Consider the following 23,632-nt stretch of genomic DNA (forward strand, 5'->3'; position numbering starts at 1 on the left):
ACTTAGCATAATGTCCTCAAGGGTTATCCGTGTTGTAGCATATGTCAGGATTTCCTCCCTTTTTAAGGCTGAATAATAATCCATTGTATGTTTATACCACATTTTGCTTATCCATTCCTCTTTTGGTGGACACTTGGGTTGCTTCCACATTTTGGCTATTGTGTGAACAATGCTGCTATGAACATGGGTGTGCAAATATCTCTTCAAGACCCTGCCTTCTGTTCTTTGGGTACATACCCAGAAATAGAACTGCTGGATCATATGGTAATTCTATTTTTAACTTTTTGAGGGAACTGCCATACTCTTTTCCATAGTAGATATACCATTTTACATTCCCACCAACAGTGTACAGGGTCCCAATTTCTCCACATCCTTGCCAACACTTGTTATTTCCTCTTGTTTTTTTAGTAGCCTTCCTAATGGGTGTGAGGTGGTAACTTGTTGTAGTTTTGCATTTGCCTAATTGTCGGTAATGCTGGGCATGTTTTCGTGTGCTTAGCAGCCATCTTTATATCTTCTTTGGAGAAATGTCTATTCAAGTCCTTTGCTAATTTTTTAAGTGGGTTGTTTTTGTTTGTTGTTGTTGAGTTTTAGGAGTTCTGTATATATTCTGGATATTAATCCCTTATGAGATATATTATTTGCAAGCAGTTTCTCCCATTCTGTGGGTTACTGTTATACTCTGTTGATATTGTCTTTCGATGCACAACATTTTAAAATTTTCAAGAAATCCACCTTGTTTCTTTTTTCTTTTGGTGCTTATGCCTTTAGGGCCATATGCAAAAAATCCTTGCCCAATCCAATGTCATGAAGCTTTTGTCCTGTGTTTTCTTCTAAGAGTTTTATTGTTTTAAGTCTTACATTTAGGTCCTTGATTCTTTTTGAGTTAACTTTTACATATGGTGTTGGGTAAAGATCCAGCTACATTCTTTTGCATGTGGTTATCCAGTTTTCCCAGCACCATTTGTTGAAAAGGCTGTCCTTTTCCCATTGAATGGTCTTGGTATCCTTATCAAAAATCATTTGACTTCTATGTTAGGGTTTATTTCTGGGCTCTTCATTCTATTCCATTGATTTATATGTCAGTCTAGATGCCACTACCACACTATTTTGCTAACTGTAGCTTTGTAGTAAGTTTTGAAATCAGGGAGTGTGAGTCCTCCAGTTTTGTTCTTTTTCACGATGGTTTTGGCTATTCAGGATCCCTTGAGATTCCATATGTATTTTAGGATGAGTTTTTCCAGTTCTTCAAAAAAACATCATCGAGATTTTGATAGGGATTGCATTGAATCTGTAGATCACGTTGAGTATTATTGACATTTTAACAATATTAAGTCTTCCAATCCATGGACATGGGATGTGTTTTCGTTTGTCTTCTTTAATTTCTTTCAGCAATATTTTGTAGTTTTCATTGTACAATTCTTTCATTTTCTTGGTTAATTCCTAAGTATTTTGCTCTTAGAATTGTTTTAGTAATTTTCTTTTCAGGTTGTTCGTTGTTAGTCTATAGAAATGCAACTAATTTTTGTGTGTTGACTTTGTATCCTGCTACGTAGCTGAATTCATTTATTAGCTCTAACAGTTTTTTTTGTGGAATCTTTAGGGTTTTCTACATGTAAGATAATATCATCTGCAAACAGAGATCGTTTCACTTCTTCCTTTTCAACTTGGATTGCTTTTTCTTGCTTAATTGCTCTGGCTATAATTTACACTACTAAGCTGAATAGAAGTGTCGAAGGTGGGCATCCTTGTTCTTGACTTAAAGGAGAAGCTTTCAGTCTTTCACCACTGAGTATGTATGCTGTGGGTTTTTCAGATATATCTTTTATTATGTTAAGATAGTTTCCTTCTATTCCTAGTTTGTTGAGTGTTTTTTATTATGAAAGAGTGTTGAATTTTGTCAAATGCTTTTTCTGAATCAATTGAGATGATCATGTGGTTTTTTTTCCCCTTATTCTATTAATGTGGTATATTACATGGATCAATTTTCGCATGTTGAAATATCCTTGCATTCCAGGAATAAATCCCACTTGGTCATGGTGTATAATCCTTTGAATATGCTGCTGAATTCTGTTTGCTAGCATTTTGTGGAGGATTTTTGCATTGATGTTTCTAAGGGTTATTGGTCTGTAGTTGTTTTTCTTGTAGTGTCTTTATCTGGCTTTGGTATAAGGGTAATGCTGGCCTCATAGAATGAGTTAGGAACTGTTCTCTCCTCTTCAATTTTTTAGAAAACTTTGAGAAGGATTGGTATTAATTCTCCTTAAATGTTTGATAGAATTTTCTAATGAAGCCATCAGGTCCAGGGCTTTTCTTTGTCAGGAGACTTTTGATTATTGATTCAGTCTCCTTACTAGTTATGGGTCTAATTAGATTTTCTATTCCTTTCTTAGTCTTCATATGTTTTGTGTTTTGAGAAATTTGTCCACTTCATCTCAGTTATCCAGTTTGTTGGTGTACAATTTTTCATAGTACTCTCTTAGAATCCTTTGTATTTCTGTAGAGTTGGTAGTAATGTCCCCACTTTCATTTCTGATTTTAGTAATTTGAATCTTCTCTCTTTTTTTTTTTTAGTCCTTTTAGGTAAAGGATTGTAAATTTTGTTGATCTTTTCAAAGAATCAACTTTTGGTTTCATTAATTTTCTCTGTTGTTTTTCCATTCTCTATTTAATTTACCTCTGCTCTAATATTTTGTTTCCTCTGCTAGCTTTGGGTTTAGTTTGTTCTTGTTTTTCTAGTTTCTTAAGCTATAAAGTTAGGTTGTTGATTTGAGATCTTTCTTATTTTTTAATGTCAGTATTTATAACTAAGTTTCTCCCTTAGTGCTGCTTTCACTGTGTTGTGTATAACTTGTGGTATGTTGTGTTTTCATTTTCATTTGTCTTTAAGTATTTTTTAATTTCTCCTGTGACTTCTATGATCCATTGATTATTTAAGAGTGTGTTGTTTAATGTCCACTTTTTTTTTTGTTTTTTTAAAAATTTTTATTGAGTTAATGATAGGTTACAATCTTGTGAAATTTCAGTTATACATTATTGTTTGTCATTCATGTTGTAGGTGCACCCCTTCACCCTTTGTGCCCACCCCACACCCCACCGTTCCCCTGGTAGCCACCAATCTGTTCTCTTTGTCTACATTTTTAAATTCCTCATATGAGTGGAGTCATACAGAGATTGTCCTTCTCTATCTGGCTTATTTCACTTAACATAATTCCCTCAAGGTCCATCCATGTTATTGCAAATGGGACGATTTTGTTCTTTTTTACAGCTGAGTAGTATTCCATTATATATATATATATACCACATCTTCTTTATCCAATCATCTTTTGATGGGCACTTAAGTTGCTTCCACATCTTGGCTGTTGTAAATAATGCTGCAATGAACATTGGGCTGCATGGGACTTTTCGAATTGCTGACTTCAAACTCTTTGGATAAATACCCAGTAGTGGGATAGCTGGGTCATATGGTAGTTCTATTTTTAATTTTTTGAGGACTCTCCATACTGTTTTCCACAGTGGCTGTACCAGTTTGCATTCCTACCAGCAGTGTATGAGGGTTTCTTTTTCTCCACAACCTCTCCAACATTTGTTACTATTTGTTTTAGTTATTTTTGTCATTCTATTGGGTGTAAGGTGATATCTTAGTGTAGTTTTGATTTGCGTTTTCCTGATGATCAGCGATGATGAACATCTTTTCGTGCGCCTATTGTCCATCCATATATTTTCTTTGGAGAAATGTCTGTTCATGTCTCCTGCCCATTTGTTCATCGGGTTGTTTGATTTTTTGTTGTTGAGTTGTGTGAGTTCTTTATATATTATGGAGATTAAGCCATTGTTGTATGTATAACTTGCAAATATTTTTTCCCAGTTAGTGGGTTGTTTTTTTGTTTCAATCCTGTTTTCCTTTGCCTTGAAGAAGCTCTGTAGTCTGCTGAAGTCCCATTTGTTTATTCTTTCTATTGTTTCCCTTCTCTGAGAAGACATGGTGTCCAAAAAGATCCTTTTAATACTGATGTCAAAGAGTGTACTGCCTGCATTTTTTTCTGGAAGCCTTATGGTTTCAGGTCTCAGCTTTAGGTCTTTGATCCATTTTGAGTTTTTTTGGTGAATGGTGAGAGAGAATGGTCAATTTTCATTCTTTACATGTGGCTTTCCAGTTTTCCCAGCAGCATTTGTTGAAAAGACTTTCTTTTCTCCATTGGATGCCCTCAGCTCCATTGTTGAAGATTAGCTGTCCATAGATGTGTAGTTTTATTCCTAGGCTTTCAATTCTGTTCCATTGATCTGTGTACCTGTTTTTGTACCAGTACCATGCTGTTTTGATTACTGTAGCTTTGTAGTATGTTTTGAAGTCAGGGATTGTGATGCCTCCAGCTGTGTTCTTTTTTCTCAGGATTGCTTTAACAATTCGGGGTCTTTTGTTGCCCCATATGAATTTTAGGATTCTTTGTTCTAATTCTGTAAAGAATGTCATTGGGATTCTGATTGGGATGTTGTGAATCTGTAGATTGCTTTAGGTAGAATGGATATTTTAACTATGTTTATTCTTCCAATGCATGTACATGGAATGTCTTTCCATCTCTTTATGTCTTCATCCATTTCTTTCAGAAAAGCCTTGTAATTTTCGTTGTATAGGTCTTCCACTTCCTTAGTTAAATTCACCCGAGGTATTTTCTTTTTGTTGCAATTGTGAATGGTATTGTGTTCTTGAGTTCATTTTCTGTTAGTTCGTTATTAGAGTATAGAAATGCTACTGATTTATGTAAATTGATTTTATACCCTGCAAATTTGCTGTAGTTGTTGATTACTTCTAAAAGTTTTCCAATGGATTCTTTGGGGTTTTCTGTATATAAGATCATGTCATCTGCAAACAGTGAGAATTTCACTTCTTCCCTCCCAGTTGGATTCCTTTTATTCCTTTCTCTTGCCTAATTGCTGTGGCCAAAAGCTCCAGTACTATGTTAAATAAGAGTGGTGATAGAGGGCATCCTTGTCTCGTTCCTGTTTGCAGGGGGATGGTGCTCAGTTTTTGCCCATTGAGTATGATGTTGGCTGTGGGTTTGTCATATGTGGCCTTTATTATGTTGAGGTAGTTTCCTTCTATGCCCATTTTGTTCAGAGTTTTTTATCATAAATGGCTGTTGGATCTTGTCAAATGCTTTCTCTGCATCTATGAGATGATCATGTGGTTTTTATTCCTCAGTTTGTTGATGTGGTGTATCACGTTGATTGATTTGCGGATGTTGAACCATTCTTGTGTCCCTGCTGTGAATCCCACTTGATCATGATGTATTATCCTTTTGTTGAATTGCTGAATTTGGGTTGCCAAAATTTTGTTGAGAATTTTTCCACCTGTGTTCATCAGCGATATTGGCCTGTAGTTCTCTTCTTTTGTGCTATCCTTGTCAGTCTTTGGTATCAGCGTGATGTTGGCCTCGTAGAATGTGTTAGGAAGTGTTCCGTCCTCCCTAATGTTTTGGAATAGCTTGCAAAGTATAGGTATTAAATCCTCTCTGAAAGTTTGGTAGAATTCCCCAGGAAAACCACCTGGTCCTGGGGTTTTATTCTTTGGGATGCTTTTGATTGCTGTTTCGATCTCTTTCCTTGTGATTGGTCTGTTCAAATTGTCTGCTTCTTCTCGAGTGAGCTTTGGGAGATTGTAGGAGTCCAAGAATTTATCCATTTCCTTTAGGTTATCCTTTTTGTTGGCATATAGTTTTTCGTACTATTCTCTTATAATCCATTGTATTTCTGTGGAGTCTGTTGTTATTTCTCCTCTTTCATTTCTGATTTTGTTTATTTGAGCTTTCTTTCTTTTTTTGTTTGTAAGTCTGGCTAGGGGTTTGTCAGTTTTATTTATCTTCTCAAAGAACCAGCTCTTTGTTTCATTGATCCTTTCTACTGCCTTTTTTGTTTCAATAGCATTTATTTCTACATTGATTTTTATTATTTCTCTCCTTCTGCTGACTTTGGGCCTTGTTTGTTCTTTCTCTAATTCAGTTAGGTGTACTTTAAGATTGCTTATTTGGGATTTTTCTTGTTTGTTAAGATGTGCCTGTATTGCGATGAATTTTCCTCTTAATACAGCTTTTGCTGTATCCCATAGGAGTTGCTATGGCATGTTCTCATTTTCATTTGTCTCCAGGTATTTTTTGATTTCTTCTTTAATTTCTTCAATGATGCATTGCTTGTTCAATAGCATATTGTTTAGTCTCCATGTCCTTGTGCCTTTCTCAGCTTTTTTTCTTGTAATTAATTTCTAGCTGTATAGCATTATGATTGGAGAAGATGTTTATTAATTTCCACATATTTTTTAATTTTCCAGTTTTACTTGTGTTACTGATTTCTAACTTCACGAGACTCTGCTCTTGCCTTTAGGGTACTTATAGTCTTATGACAGAGTATGATGAATGCTAGATGAGGATAATTTAGGATACTGTGAGAGCTTATAGAAGGCAACTTAATTCTGGACTTGATAAGAGGTGTAAAGATAGACTTCCTGGAAGACACAACATTAAAAACAATTGAGATATAATGGGCAAGGAATTAGCCAGGAAAATAGGGGAAAGGGGAAAACAGTGGACTTGAGGAAAGTAATCTAAGCAGAGAGAACATGTATAAAGTCCAGAGAGGAGAGTGCATATTAAATCAGATATCTGACAAGTAGTTTTAGAGGTGAGTGCATGAGGCGGGGATGGGCATTTGGTTTTGTGAGAGTAGTGAGAGATGACGCTAGATAGGTAAGCAGAAGCCATCCCTTAAAGGGCTTTGTAAGCCATATTGAGGAGTCTGAACTGTTCTGAGAGCAAGGAGGAGCCATTGAAAAGTTTTAAGCAGGGAAGTTATATGATTCTCATTTTAGAAATATCATTCTGGCTGCAGAATGGAGATTGGATTGGGGCCTGGGGGTAGGGACAAAGAAATTAGGGAAGAGGTTGTTGTCAAAATTTAAGTAAGAGATGAAAGTGGTTGCCAGTGGGTATGGAGAGAAATGAATAGGTTATCAAGCTACTTAGAAGGTGGAATGGTAGAATTTGATGGTGGACTTGATATGGGTTTCTGGCTTGAAAAACTAGATGGGTTCCATTCAGCAAAATAGACAACACAAAAGAAGCAGGTTTGGTGTATGCGGGGATAATGAATTTCATTTAGTTTACAATATTTCTTTCTGTTTAAAACTTTATTATTGTCCCATCAAAATGGCATTGAATATTATTTAACCCTGATTTTGCTGTGTTTAGTCTTAGGAAATTAATTGGGTCCCCTGAGTACATACCCTTTAATCTAGAAATCAGTTGGTAATACTTTCATAGAGAGTGGCTGAAAATAAAACACTTCGAGAATATGTGTAATTGTTTTTCATTGGGGCAATATTCATCCTTTCTCACGCACTTTTTAGCGCTTATTGACTTTTCTTCCTCTTCAAGTCACTGTTTTGGGCTAGTTCTTACTGAATTTTCCTTTCAGGCAAATTCCTTATAAGTAGAGTGACTAAAATTCCTAAGAGTATTATATCCTATAAATGGTAAAAATAATACTAGAGACAACTACTAAGCAATTTTTAGGCTGTTTTTGTTCTCCAAAACTTTCTTTGTTGTTGACAATCAAAGATCACAAATATGTGTGAAGGCTCCTTGTGCATCTTTCCTTCCTTATTAGAGGTAATGATGATTCTGAACTTGACGTGTATTCTTCCATCTTTCTACACTTTACTACATATATTGTATTGTTGTGTTTTTAAATTTTACACAAATAATATACTCTTTGTATCTTTCTTGCAACCTTTTTCACTCAGTATTTTTGAGTAAATTTATCCATGTTGATCATAATCATCTAACTGCTATATGGTATTATATAACACAATTGATTTATTTTCCACACATTCTTATGTGTGTGGATGGACATTTAGGTTATTTCCAGTCTTCTCCTATCTCAAACAAGTTTTCAGCAAACATCCTTGTTTATGTCTTTTTGTGCCCATGAACACACATGTATGAGTTTCTCTAGGGTATAAGAAGTCAGGGTATATGCTTCTTGAACTTTACTAGATGTGGCGAGATTGTTCTCCAGTATAGAGGCACCAGTTTATACTCTCACCAGCACTATATGAGAGTTCCCATTTCTTCATATCCTTGTCAACCCTTAGTTTTGTCAGACTTTAAAATTGTAGCATTCTAGATGTGAAATAATAGAGTGAGGGTTGGGGAGAAGGATGATTTGTTTTTAAAATTATCTCAAAACAAAACAAAAAAATCACAGAAATGCTTATTTCAGTGGATTTATATTGATTCCGTGTTACTCCTCGATTAGTTTTGTCTGTTTCTTCCTCTTGTTTGGGCCTATCTTTTGAAATGCTTTGTTGATATTTTAATATAAAATCTGATAAGTTATATGCATTTTGGCATCAATGTCTTTATAGTTCATATAGACTGTTCTTTAGTTTCAGGTTGTTCCTAACCCTGATTTGTTGAGTAGCTACATATCTTCCAAAGGCATCATGCTTTTTTTTTAGCTATGATTTTTTTTCTTTTTGGTATGGAAAATGCCTTGTATATAAAGTTCAGTTTATTCAAGTAGGAGTTGAATGTTGTTCATACTCCTTGTCACTTGCGTCACTATCTTGGCGAGCTGGTAAGGCTACTTACGCCAAGCAGTGGATTCTCCACACATCTCCAGATTTATTTTAAATTTGGATTACAGCATTTAGTTTGACATGCTAATGTCAGTCATCCATGCCACTTCCTTTTAACCAAAGGAATTTACAACTCATTCTTTTTTCTCATCAAATTCTATTTGCGGGAGCTGACCCGTGGCTGAGTGGTTAAGTTTGCGCGCACCGCTTTGGTGGCCCAGGTTTTCCCTGGTTCGAATCCTGGGCGCTGACATGGCAATGCTTATCAGGCTGTGCTGAGGCAGCATCCCACATAGCATAACCAGAAGGACATACAACTAGAATATACAACTATGTATTGGGGGACTTTGGGAAGAAGAAGAAGAAGAAAAAAAAGATTGGCAGCAGATGTTAGCTCAGGTGGCAAACTTTAAAAAAAAAATTCCATTTGCCCTTTTTATGAAAGCTTTTTACACTTGTTTTCTGCAAACATCACTTTCCTTATTTTATTTTCTTCGTCTTCTTGCCCACTAACTTGCCATTAGCACTTGAAGTAGTTCTTTTCTTTGTGTGGTTATGCCCTCAATTTGTTAAACTGTTGGGTTCATTCATTTCAATATTTTCTTCCAACTTTTAGGGATTGTTCTTTTTATTTTATTGTTATTCTTTTAATTATCATTATTATTATTTAATATTTTTGTTTCTCTTGATTAAATACCTAAGAGTGAAATGGCTGGGTTGCATGGCAGATATATATTTAACTTTTAAGAAGCTGCCAAATTGTTGTATCATTTTATATTCCTATCATCAGTGTATGAGTTCCAGTTCCTCCACATACTCACAAACACTTGGTATGTCCAATCTTTTTAATCTTAGCCAGTCTAATGGATGTATAGTGGTGTCTCGTGTGGTTTCAATTTACATTGTTATACTTTTGTCAAAATTGATAACTAATGATGTTGAACATCTTTTCATGTGTTTATTGGCCATTTGTATCTCTTCTTTGGTGAAGAGTCTGTTCATATTATTTGGAGTTCTAAGAGTTCTCTATATATTTAGGATGCAAGTCCTTTATCAGATAAATATGTTGTGAATATTTTTAACCAGTCTTTTGTCTTTATGTTTTCATATTAGTGCCTTTCAAAGAGCAACAGTTTTAAATTTTGATAAAGTTTAATTATCAGAAGTTTATTATTATTAGAAGTTTCATAGTGTAAGATTTCACATTAAGCTATAGGATACGTTTTGAGTTGACTTCTGTGTATGATAGGCAGTAGGGATTGATGTTTGTTTTTTAAAATATGAATACTTAGTTGGTTGAACAACATTTATTTAAAAGACTTTCATTTCCCTATTGAATTGCCTTGGCATCTTTGTCAAAAATCACTTGATCTATTCCTTTACTTGATTCTATTCCATTGATCTTTATGTCTATCCTTAAATAATAGCAAACACTCTGAATTACTATAGCTTTATAGTAAGTATTGAAATCAAGTAGACTAAGTCCTCCAACTATGTACTTCATTAAAATTTCTTTGGCTATTCTAGATTCTTTGAATTTCCATATAAATCTTAGGATCAGTTTGTCAGTTCTAAAAAAGAGTACCTGTAGGAATTTTCATTGTGATTTTGTTGAATCTTAGGGAGAATTTGGGCAGCATTGCCATTTTAACAATATAGAATTTTCTACTCCATGAACATGCTATGTCTCTCCATGTATTTGGGTAGGAGAAATTGGAGTAGAAGACAGGCTATTTTGACACTAATGTTAAACCACCATGAGTCTCACAATTACTGTTCGACCATTGGTGTCAAAATTTGGAAAAAATTTCTCCTCTCCTCCTTCTCCTCTTCCTCCTTCTTCTTGTTCTTCTATATCTTTTTCACAGAAGCAAGTATATCACAGGATCAGGTTTTAATTTATATTCTATCTTTGTCCTCTTCTAGTATTCAAAATTTTTATATTTTGGTTTCTAAATATCTGTTATATTTACAAATGTGTTGACAAATGAAGCATGTTAACACGTGGTCCAGTATAGGAACATGAAACTATAACTAGCATAGTGGACAGTATTCATTTTGGGGCCTGACATAGTACCTTTTTTGTTGAATTGCCATGAGGATCAAATGAGCTAAAAGCATGTGAGAGCTAAAACAGCAAAATGCAGTTATTAATGTTTTTATTTAAAAGGAATGCCCAAATAACCTTTTTTAAAAATTAAGATATAATTGACATATAACGTTGTATTAGTTTTAGGTGTACAACATAATGACTTGATATATGTACAGTCATTTGCTGCTTAACGACCTTTCAGTTCATACCGGACTGGATATATGATGGTGGTTCCATAAAATTAGTACCATATAGCCTAGGTGTGTAGGAGGCTGTACCATCTAGGTTTATATAAGTACACTCTGTGATGTTCACAGCAGTGATGACATTGCCTAATAACACATTTCTTAGAATGTATCCTCTTTGTTCAGCGATGCATGACAATATATATTGTGAAATGATTACCATAGTAAGATTAGTTAACATCCTTCACCACACATAATTACAAAATTTTTTTCTTGTGATGAGAACTTTTAAGATCTACTCTTTTAGCAACTTTCAAATATACAATACAGTATTGTTAACTATAGTCCCCGTGCTGTATGTTACATCCCCAGAACTTAGCTATCTTCTAACTAGAAGTTTGTGCCTTTTGACCACCTTCACTCAATTCTCCCATATTATTTTTAATTACTTAAAACTTTTTATCATCTTTCAAACTCCAAACTGTACTAATAAATTTCATTGACAGAACTTCAACTTTGATTTCTGTACTCTTCAACCTTTCCTTTCTTCTTGTATGTAACTACGATTTTATTAGTTTTTCTGTTCCCATTGTTTCTTTTTGAAAATATAAGCAAATGTATATATATTCCTATTTCCTCTCAACATAAACACAAAAGACAGCATGGCATAAATACTTTCTGCACCTTAGTGTTTTAGTTTATTTATATGCCCTAGATATCACTTCATTTCATATATAGAAATCCTCCTCATTTCTTTTCACAGATGCATGTTACTCTCGTTTGTGGAGGTATCATAGTTTATTTAACTAGGCCCCTATTGATGGACATCTGGTTTGTTTGCAGTCTTTTGCTGTTATAAAGATGCTGTCAATAGCATTGTGCATATGTTATTTTGTATTTTAGCTAAGTGATCTTTGGAATTTCTTTTTAGAAATGATGCCACTGGAATCAAAGAGTAAGTGCATGGATAATTTTTCTATTATTGTCCCAATTTTCCTCCATAGTGGTTGTATCATTTTGCATTTCCACCATCAATATATGAGATTGCCTGTTTCCCCACAAGATCACCAAAAAATGTCAAACTTTGAGAGTTTTGCCAATCTGAAAGTTCAGCTTTTCTTTAACTTAGATTGACTCATATGTCTACTAATTTCTTTGTTTATCATTCTTTCTTGTACCTCAAACTTCCCTTTCAGAATTATTTTCCTCTTCCTTGAAACACAAACTTAAGAAGCCCTTATGTGTACTATGTTTGGCTTGGGATTCTTTGTGCTTCTTGAATCTGAAGTTTCATGTGTTTTAATTCTGGAAAATTGTCCACCATTATTTCTTTAAATAGTGCCTCTCCCACATTTCTCTCTATTGTCTTCTCTGGAACTCCTAAGTAGATACAATTAGACATTCTTATTTTTTCTTCCTTGTCTTTTAACTAGCACTTCATATTTATTCCTTCTCTCTCCTGCATCCTGGGTAGTTTTTCCTATGATAATTTGTTTAGCTCTTTCTTCTAGGTTTATTATTCTCTTTTTTTTCTTGTGTCTAACTTGCTGTTTAACCTGTCCAAAAAGTTTTTATTTCATTGATTATATTTATCATTTCTGGAAGTTTTATTTTTTCCCCATTCAAATCTGCCTGGTCTTATGTTATCTGTTCATATTTTTGTTTGTTTGTTTGAACATTTTAATAGTAGTGTTTTTGTATTCTTAATCTGGTAAAAAAAAACAATATCTGAAGAACTTGGGGGATGTCTAATACTGTTTTTTAAGAGTTTCTGCTGATTTTGCTCATGGTGGCTTGTGTCATCATGTACTTTGTAATTTTGGATTGTGTACACTTCTTCAGATTGTATGTGGGAATATTGCAATACCTGAGATGAGGATGCGTTATGCAGAGTATGTATGTTGCTTCTGCCAGATGTCCTATGACGTTACCATCATATGACCACTTTAAGAGAATTTTTTGGCTTTCATTTCCCAGACCATGAAGATAGCATAAGTTTGAAATCAAAACCTCCCTGAGGGCCTGCATGTGGAATTCTAGGTGATTTTTCCCCCTACCTCCAGTGCAGACTGAGAAAAATAAGTTCTTTTGTTGTTTCTGTTTGTCAGCTGACAGGGTTTTTTCTAGTTCTTTCTTTCGTTCAAGATGTAGTTCTTCAAGGACCTGGTTTATTTGGGGTTCTCAGGACCAGCTTGCCACTTTGCATGGGCCTGAGGCTTTATCTCCTTTCCCTTGCTTGGTGGTTAAAAATCAAGCTTCTAGGTTTCTGATTTGACGACTGCTTCTAGGGTCAACTTCATCCTCTGCTTACTTCTCTGGGCGTCAAGTTCCTTTTTGGTTTTGGCCCCAAGAAATTTGCTTAGTTCTTGTGAACTTGGCTATAGTATGAGTGGATAATTGTTATATTTTACCCAGCATTTCTAGGTATTTTATATCAGAAGCTTCCCCCCACTGCCCAGCATGTGTGGTCCAGAAGTAATTCTCTCTCCATCACTTAACATGATATAAACCAAAAACAACATAAAATACTCAGGCCTTAAAAATCTCCACATAACTCATCTGATTTGCTGTTTATAAAGATGGAATGTTATATGGTTGCTGTCATTTTGTATGTAACATTGAGTTATACTTTTTACATTTCTTTCTTTCTCTCTCTTTTCTTTGTTCTTATGAAAGTAATGGTAATTTTACAATATTTGAAAAGGTAAAATGTATAAAGATTTAGGAAACAACTTACTTGTAATCCATCCCGCAGGGTAATAGTTTAACATTTTGACGTATTTCTGTCTAGAGTTTTCTGGCTTTCCTATATGGCTGTTGAAATTATCTTTCTTAATGAAAAACACTATTTCATTATGTTGACCTATCTGCCTTATACATTTCCTTGCTTTTAGCTTATTATAGTTTTTAGCTATAATATTTGGTTCAGATACAAAAGTCAGGTATACAAGGTGTTTCTTTCCCAACCCCTAGTATTAACTCAAAAAAATAATTAAGGGGTGGGCCCGGTGGTGCAGTGGTTAAGTTTACACGTTCCGCTTCGGTGGCCCGGGGTTCGCTGGTTCGGATCTTGGGTGCGGACATGGCACTGCTTGGCACGCCATGCTGTGGCAGGTGTCCCACATATAAAGTAGAGGAAGATAGGCACAGATGTTAGCTCAGGGCCAGCCTTCCTCAGCAAAAAGAGGAGGATCGGCAGCAGATGTTAGCTCAGGGCTAATCTTCCTCAAAAAAAAAAAATTGAAATAATATCAATTTATAAGGTATAAAATTATTTTTCTTGTCTCATATTGCTGAATGTATTAAAAGTAAAGTTACCAATTTACTACTCCTTCTCCCCATTAAATTTTACCATTTTATGGTATAATATTAGGAGCACAAACTTCTGGAGTCATAATCTGCAGATTCCAATTCTGGCTCTTAGCTGTATGACTTACAGCACAATAGTTAACCTCTCTTTACTTTAGTTCCTCATCTGGATTGCTTTGAGGATTAAATGAGTGACGTGTCATTAATAAAGCATTAATAAGTAAGACCTCTATAAATGTAGGCTATTGTTTAAAAATATTTTTCGTAATTGTTTTAATTTCATATTTCTTTCATGATTAGTGAGGCTAAATATTTTCCCAGTGTTTTGGTTTTCTATTTTATCTCATGTGAACTGTCAACTATCTCCTTTTCTTAAGATAGAAGTTTCATTTCAGAAACCAGTTGACATACCAACAACAAAAGCACAAGTGATAAATGAAAAGATTAATAAGTTAAGCTTCATCAAAATTAAAATTTCTGTGCGTTAAAGTACACTGTCAAGAAAGTGAAAAGACAGGCCACGGAATGGGAAAAAAATATTTGAAAATCATATATATGATAAGGGACTTATATTCAGAATATATAAAGAACTCTAACAATCAATAATAAAAAGACACATAGCTGGATTTTTAAATGGGCAAATGATTTGAATAGATATTTTTCCAAAAATGTTATACAACTGGACAGTATTCATGTAAGAATATAACTCAATATCATCATTAGGGAAGTACAAATCAAAACCACAGTGAAGTACCTTCATACCCACCAGAATGGCTGTAATAAAGAAGATGAACAATAACAAGTATTGGCGAGGATGTGGAGACATTGGGACCCTTGTACATTGCTAGTGGGATTGTAAAATGGTGTAGCCACTTTGGAAAACAGTTTGACAGTTCGTGAAAAGCATAGAGTTGCCATAGGACCCAGCAATTCCCCTACTATGTACATGCTCAAGAGTAGTGAAAATGTATGTCCACACAAAAACTTGTACATGAATGTTCACAGTATTATTATTCATAAAAGCCGGAAGAGTGGAAACAACTCAAATGTCCATCAGCTGATAAACAAAATGTAGTCTGTCCATTCAATGGACTATTATTTGGTAATAAAAAGGATGCTACACCATGGATGAACCTTGAAAACATTATGCTGAGTGAAAGGCCAGTCACAAAGGACAATATGTTATATGATTCCATTTATATGAGATAACTAGAATAGGAAAATCTATAGATACAGAAGGTAGATTAGTGGTTGTCTAGGGCTGGGGCAGGGAAGGGGGCAGATAATGAGTATTGACTGCTAATGATTACAGGTTTTCTTTTTGGGTTCATGAAAATATTCTAAAACTAGATTATGGTGATGGTTTTACAACTCTGTGAATATACTAAAAACTATTGGATTCTTTAAATGGATGAACTTTATGGTATGTAAATTATATATCATTAATGCTGTGGGGAAGAGAAAAAGAAGAGGAAGGGAAAGGGGAAGGAGCCAGTTAAAGGTTTGCCTCTCGTCCTGTGTATTCCTCTCTTGCCCAGATTGTTGGTTAGCAATAAGATAGATATATCTCACATGGTGATTCCTACTGTGTTAGAAAATTGTATGCTTCAGCTTGGTTGATCTTTCATTTTGGTATAATGGCTGATAGTTGAAGTCTTGGGTTCTCTAGGTCCCATGTACCCTATTAGCTGTGTGATTCTTGCTGTGTTTCATTACCTTGCAGATTGTTCCTTTGTTTATAAACGTGGGATAATGCCTGATTTTCCTACCTCAGAGGATTGTTGGGAAGTTCAAATGAAAGTAAAATAGCACTTTGAAAGCTATATAGTCCTAAATAAACATAGGGTCTATTAAGATTCCTAAAATTCTCTGTATTTTCTTTCCATAGGAGTAAAACACAAATCTTTTCTAACAGTTGAGGATTGTTTTGAGTTGGGCAAAGTGGCCTATACAGAGGCAGATTATTACCATACAGAACTGTGGATGGAACAAGCACTAAGGCAGCTGGATGAAGGCGAAGTTTCTGCCATTGATAAAGTCTCTGTTCTGGATTATTTGAGCTATGCAGTGTACCAGCAGGGAGACCTGGATAAGGCCCTTTTGCTCACAAAGAAGCTTCTTGAACTAGGTATGTTAACTTGGCCTAATTCAAGGTTACAGATATATTGGGAGATATATATTTTATTATAATTATACATGTGATAATTATAATAATTATATATTTAATAAATATATAATTATATTGTATTTGTAATAATTATAATAATACATATAAAAAGTACCAAAGTTATATGATGATATATATGTGTAATTCTGAGATATATGTATTATTCAGATATATGACAATATATCTCATCATGTAGCTTTGGTACTTTTTGTTTGTTGAAGTTGTGAGCCTTGGGACCAGCCCAGTGGCGTAGTGGTTAAGTTCACATGCTCTGCTTTGGCAGCCTGGAGTTCACCAGTTTGGATCCCAGGCGCGGACCTACACAGTGCTCATCAAGCCATGCTGTGGTGGCGTCACACATACAAAATAGAGGAAGATTGACACAGATGTTAGCTCAGCAACAATCTTCCTCAAGCAAAAGGAGGAAGATTGGCAACAGATGTTACCTCAAGGCCAATCTTCCTCACCAAACAAAAAGTGACAAGCCTCATCTATCAGATGTGCTTTATCCTCTTTGTTTATCTTCTAAATAAATGGCAACTGATTTTTCTCACCTAATAGTTCTATAATGTCGACTGTGTTTCTCTGCTCTGTACTCTTCAGGAATTTCAAAAGTGGGACCTAACCTAGCTAACTCAGTCAAAAATGTTTATTTACCATGTTACCGTATTAAATATTAATTAATTAACCAGTTTCCTTTCAAGGGTTTTTTTTTTTTTTCTTAAAGATTGGCACCAGAGCTAACAACTGTGTTGCCAATCTTCTTTTTTTTTCTGCTTTATCTCCTCAGACCCCCCATACATAGTTGTATATCTTAGTTGCAGGTCCTTCTAGTTGTGGGATGTGGGATGCTGCTTCCACGTGGCCTGACAAGCAGTGCCATGTCCGCGCCCAGGATCCAAACCCTGGGCCGCCGCAGTGGAGCGCGCGAACTTAACCACTCGGCCACAAAGCCAGCCCCACAAGGGTGTTTTTCGCTTGCTGCATTTCATCCTCAAAAATAGTGATTTGAAATAAATAGATGTAAAATATGTTTGTCATATTCAAATGTTAGAAAAATGTGATATCTTATGAGAATTTTACCACTAGTATTTTGAACGGAGATGTAGTGTTTCTCTATGATCCAGGGGCCACGTGCATCAGAATTACTTGGATACTTATTAGAAATGAAAATTTGTTTTATTTTTTTATTTAAAATTTTTTTTATTGCAGTAACATTGGATTATAACATTATATAGCTTTTAGATGTACATCGTAATATATTTCGAATTCTGTGTAGATTACATCATGTTCACCATCCAAAAACCAATTATAGTCCATCACCACATGTGTGAGCCTAATCTCCCCTTTTGCCCTGCCCCCTCCGCCCTTCCCCTCTGGTAACCACCAGTCCAATCTCTGTTGCTATGTGTTTGTTTGTTGTTGTTTTTATCTTCAATTTATGAGTGAGATCATATGGTATTTGACTTTCTCCCTCTGACTTACTTCACTTAGTGTAATACCCTCAAGGAGCATCCATGTTGTCACAAATGGCCGGAAGAAATGAAAATTTCTTGATCTCTACCCCAGACCTACTGAATCAGAATCTCTGGAGGTGGAATTGTATGCTCATTTAGGTGGCCTTGGTATATAACAAAGCTTTAAAACTTTAAAAAAATTAATTTTTATGAATAGGTAAATATGTTTATGTTAGAAGAGTCAAACAGTTCAAAAGGATTGGTCATCTGAAAATAAGCTTTTTTTTTTGAGGTAACATTAGTTTATAATATTATGAAAATGAACTTTTGATAATTATTTCTTAGTTGAGTGAATTAATCAAGATGTTAGTTCAAGTACCCTTTTTAATATTTTTTTCTCCTGACTTAAAAACTACTTTACTCATTCTAGAAAAATTTTAAAAATAGAAAAAGATATAGAAGAGTCGTCCATAAGTCAATCACCCAAAGATCCCCACAGAATTTTTTTTCCCTTAATATACACTTCCTTCCCCCAACAAACTTCTTTCCCTTTAATTTACAAAATTAGGCTCATGTCGTATATCACAATATATATTGTGAGCAGTTTCTCAAAGACAAGAAATATTTTACAAATGTAAGGCTATATTTCCTCAATACTTCAGTTCATGTCACAAGTGAAGTTTCTACATTGTTGTGCCTTTCTTATTTGTGTATATGTGTGGTTGTTTGGATTATTTTTTCCTCTCGGATGGGTGGAGTAGTCCTCTTTTCCCCCTAAAAGATAGCTAAAAATTCTGACTACCAATTCAGAGGCAGTTAGTGGATTCTGGCTTATTTGAAAATTATATCTTTAGTCTCTCTTCTCCGTCTCACTTAGAATTTTGGGACTGAAGTCTACTCAGCCCTCAAAAGTAGGCTATGTTCTATGTTTATAATGTATCTGTGGTAAAGGTTGCCTTTGAACTGTATGCTCTGTTTTCCCCATGGTGATTACATTTCAGTCTCAGAAAAATCTTTTCTGTTGCTTAAAGTAAGTAGAATGAGTAATATTTTAAAATTCATTTGACATCAAATTGATCATAGTTCCTTTGGCTGATTAGTAAGTTCTCAAAGTAGAAGCAGTAATTGCTGCTTTGAAATAAATGGCTGTTTCCATCTCCAGAACTCTCTTTATATGGGGTGACTGTATGAGCTGATTGACTGGAGGCAGTACTGGTTTATACCTTTTGTTTTGGTATAATAATTTTTATTAGTGCCTCCTTTCACTCTCAAAAGCATCTGATTTGGAAGGTAAATTGTATGATCCTCTGTTTTTATAATATTGTATTCTGATGCTTGAACAACTGTAAACTTACTCATGGACACGCTCTTTCTCTTCTAATAGATCCTGAACATCAGAGAGCTAATGGTAACTTAAAATATTTTGAGTATATAATGGCCAAAGAAAAAGATGACAATAAGTCTGCTTCAGATGACCAATCTGATCAGAAAACCACACCAAAGAAAAAAGGGGTTGCTGTGGATTACCTGCCAGAGAGACAGAAGTACGAAATGCTGTGCCGTGGGGAGGGTATCAAAATGGTAAAGTGGAAAAGCCAATTGTGTGTGTGTGTGTGTATGTGCTGTATGTAGTTCTGGAGAGAATCAGAGTTTTTTTGTATTTAAGCTTACGTGATAAAAATCAGAATTACTGCATAAAGTGTTAGAGTATGCCACAACACCTTATTGTGGGTGTCACACTTAACTCTGTTAGTAAAATAGCTTTAAAATAAATCTTGTGAATCATGTACCATTACATGTATTTTTGGTAATGTCACTCTTTTCATAGATCAAAAGAGGCTTGTTTTTTTAAGGTGAAGGATCAGATAATTTAAGGGAACTGATAAAGTGTTTTTTTAATGTCTTAATGCAAAAAAGGTTTCAACAGTCCTGAGTAGAAATAATATACCATTCTAAGCCATCCTGTGAAACAATGGATTCATCTATGCCATAATCTCTTGTAGTTTTGCTCCTAGTCAACCTTGACAAGATTGCTTAGTGAGATATTTTAGTCTGTTTAAGAAATACTAAAAATGCAGAAAGACTCTCAACAGATTTTGGCTTTAACATTTATTCTTTAAAATACTTAAATGTGTCTATAAATCCCTTTGTTTATTGTATATTGTATTTATATATTTATAACTGAGTACCAGTGCTTCAGGTTGTTAATAGATAATTAAACCAAAAAAGTTCAAGTTTAGGGAACATAGGTTTTTTTCAGCTCAGAACTTTTCAGAGCCTTTTCATGATAATGTACATTATGGATATGATACACATTGTTTCCCAACATTAATTGATCATGGAACCCTTTTCTAAGACGTATCATGTGGTACCTAGTGTTCAGTTGAATGCAGGCATATGTAGGAGGAGTTAGTGAGTTTTTGAAGTAAGCACTTTTAAGTGTAAACATTTGAATAATGTTTATCTTTTTCGCTACTACTAATAAACTCAAGCTGGGCTTTGTGTTTTATATTGATGACTTTTTGATATTTGATGACTTACTGTTGACATCCTAACCTCTAACAGCAAATAAGTAGATCATATCTATGTTGATACCTTTGATAGCTAAGTTCATGGAGTCCTGCAGGAACATGCTTACTTTTGCTTTGAGAGCTAATGAGTAAATACAAGGATAATGACACTCTGTTAGACTCATGAAACATTTTTTTTTTATTTCACATCTAAATATTTTAGTATGTATCTTTGGAGGAGAAAGACTCTTAAAAAAGAACCACATACCATTATAACACCTAAAAAAATCACAGTAGTTGTATAATATCATCAAATATCTAGTTAGTGTTCGAATTGTGAGTAGTAAGCAGATATTTTTTATTGTCCTTGATAACTCTTAAAGAAGAGAGCGAAGTAGAACTACAGGTCTAAAACAGAAGTTTGCTAATTTGCCAGTGTGTTGGTGTGACACGCACATGTCAACTCTGCCCAAGATCGAGGGAGCATCCTTTTTCTCAGAATAGTTAAATCCTTCTCATCATTATATAAAAGACTTAGTTGATGTAAAGCCTTGGATTTGACTCTTAGGTAAATAAAATACATGGAGACTAAACATGAATCATTTGTTTTAGTATGTTAACTAATAATTAAAACAAAAATTAATATTATTCCTACTTCATAGATGACATACTTGTTTAATCAAGAGAAGAATCAGCAATGGAATAACTTATTTAGTTAATATAATACATAGATGATTGACAGGAACATTTATTTGTTTTGTTGACTGCTCTATTTTTAATACGCACTAATAAAAGCACCTGGCTTCTTTGCTTAACAACTTCTTTTCTCTTTTTCAGAGCTACTCATTTTCATCTTTGCTTTTTAAAAAAATCCTTTTAATTTTTTTTCCCCACAGGCATTTAACTGGGAGATATTTAGGAAAACCTGGTTAGATTTTGTTTTGTTTTGTTTTTCCTTTTAGAAACTTTCTGGTGTTGCTTCCCAGTTACTTTTTGAAGTTTGGAGCAATGCTGGTCATTCATTTCATATTTCCATAAATACTTCATTATTTCTTTCATATTTATAACACATGAACTTTATTTTGACAAGAGATGGGTTAAAAGAGAAACTCTTCCTTTTTTCTTCTTTAAAGCCTACCATCTCTCTCTCGACAATAATTATTAATAAAACTTTCAAAATCTTGAAGGTCTTGTTTGATGCAAAATATTTGCAGAGTCCTGTTTCTTTTGTGTATTCTTCCACAGATACTCCGTGTATATAAAAGCATGATTATTGTTTCTTATCTGCATAGGAACAAGTATTAAAAATATTATTACTCTAATATATTTATCATTTTATTAACTTTACGTTTAGACTCCTCGAAGACAGAAAAAACTCTTTTGCCGCTACCATGATGGAAATCGGAATCCTAAATTTATTCTGGCTCCAGCCAAACAAGAGGATGAGTGGGACAAACCTCGTATTATTCGCTTCCATGATATTATTTCTGATGCAGAAATTGAAATTGTCAAAGATCTAGCAAAACCAAGGGTAAATAATTATTTTTTCCTTTATTCTCTCCTCAGTTTACTGTATTTGTGTATCAGTTTTTCCTTTGCAAGATTACAGAAATGATAATTGATATGGCAATAACCCCACAGGTAGTTTTACATATTGTTGCTGCAACATAATGGAGTTGTTAACTAAACTCTTTTTGTAGCAGTTTTTCTCAGTACAAATAATGTACCCAGGGCTTTAAGCACTTAATTATGAAAATCATAGATGATATTTTTATTTACACTTAACAAATTTGTGTTTCAGCATCTTCCTGAAAAAGTTTTCTATGTACTTTGGAGCCCTTTAATCTCAGAAACTAATCAAAGACCAACTTTTTTATATCTTCTAAACTGAAAGAATACGTAAAGTACTTTTATTCTCTTTTTGGCACATTATTACTAGAAAGATATAATTGGGCATAAGCATCATGCTAATTTGACATAATGACATCATAGTTTTCTGACTTTAACCCACAACATTTATCTTACTAAGAAAAACAATTTAATGTAAACACAATCCTATAAACTTAGTGTATAGCATAGAAATTCTTCTTTTGTGAGAATGTGATAAAGACTATCCTTTATTCTCTTGCCTTTTTTCCCATCAGCTTGTTCTTAAAACCTATTTGATCTTATTGATAGTAAAATACAAACTGCCATAACTTTCATAGAGATTGTTAAATAAACACTGGGCATATTTTTGCTCTTTTATTACACAGGAGTTGGCAAATTTTTTCTGTGAAAGTCCAGACAGTAAATATTTTTTAGGCTTTGTAGGCCATACAGTCTGTGACGACACTCAACTCTGCCATTGAAGTGCAAAATCAGCCATAGAAAATGCATAAATGAGCCTGGCTATATTCCAATAAAACTTTATTTCCAAAAGCAGGTGTCAGGCTGAGTTTGTTCCATGAGCAATAATTTGCTGATCCTTGTTATATCATGAAGGTTGAATTATCCGGATATCTGTACTGCAAAATAAACTTAAAGTCAGAATTTTTGTTGTTAAGTTTTACTACTTTTCCAAATTGGTACTTTTTGTTACCAAAGATTACATTCTAAATGGAAAAGACTAGTCTAAAAAGTATGGGTGCTATCCAAGAGAATTCTTATAAATCTCCCAAACAGAATGCTACTTACTCTGTCATTCTCTTTTGGATTTCTATTTTAGCCCATTATTTGTGGTCAATAAACCCAGTAAACCAAAACATCTTGGTAGAATATTTATTAAGAATTCATTTTCACCTTGGAAATCAGTCTTATATCTCTGGGTTTGGAGGCCTCAGTCTTCAAGGGAATGCCTCAGTTGGATTATTTTGATCAAGAAATTCAATGGCAATAAAAATTTCATACTCTTTTGTTAACCTCAGAATCATCCTCCATTTAAAAAAAAAAAGTTTAAAATCATTATCTTGGCTGTGATCCCTTTCTTACTGTTTTTAACATTTCTCAGTTCTTTTCATCTCCCTTTCTGCTCAGTCCAAGATTATTTCACTGTATATGTGAAATATGTGAGCAGATATCTCGAAGGAAGAAAAGATTGACCTTGAAACAAATTTTGAACAATATTAACCTTTGCAGACAAAGTTCCATCACTGAAAAAACTTAAAATCTAAAGTTTGGGATGAATCATTAACTGCAAATAGCTATTTGTATAACCAAAGATTAGACTTCAAATTTTAGAAATTTCTCTTTTCCTCACTGTCACATCCTCTAACCATTGAAAGAAGTTTAATTTCCAATC

General features: G+C 34.3%; 1 protein-coding gene across 3 annotated transcripts in view; it reads left to right on the top strand.

Moving 5' to 3' along the window:
- P4HA1 (prolyl 4-hydroxylase subunit alpha 1) overlaps positions 1-23,632 on the top strand; it is a 79,461-nt gene that overhangs the window by 28,308 nt on the left and 27,521 nt on the right. For all 3 annotated transcript variants that reach the window (XM_046652078.1, XM_046652077.1, XM_046652076.1), the window contains 3 exons: positions 16,107-16,346; positions 19,227-19,423; positions 21,707-21,883. In XM_046652078.1, coding sequence (XP_046508034.1) covers positions 16,107-16,346; positions 19,227-19,423; positions 21,707-21,883 — 614 coding nt within the window. The remainder of the gene's footprint in view (positions 1-16,106; positions 16,347-19,226; positions 19,424-21,706; positions 21,884-23,632) is intronic.

Source organism: Equus quagga, chromosome 2 (genome assembly GCF_021613505.1).
Source record: "Equus quagga isolate Etosha38 chromosome 2, UCLA_HA_Equagga_1.0, whole genome shotgun sequence".
Taxonomy (NCBI): Eukaryota; Metazoa; Chordata; class Mammalia; order Perissodactyla; family Equidae; genus Equus; species Equus quagga.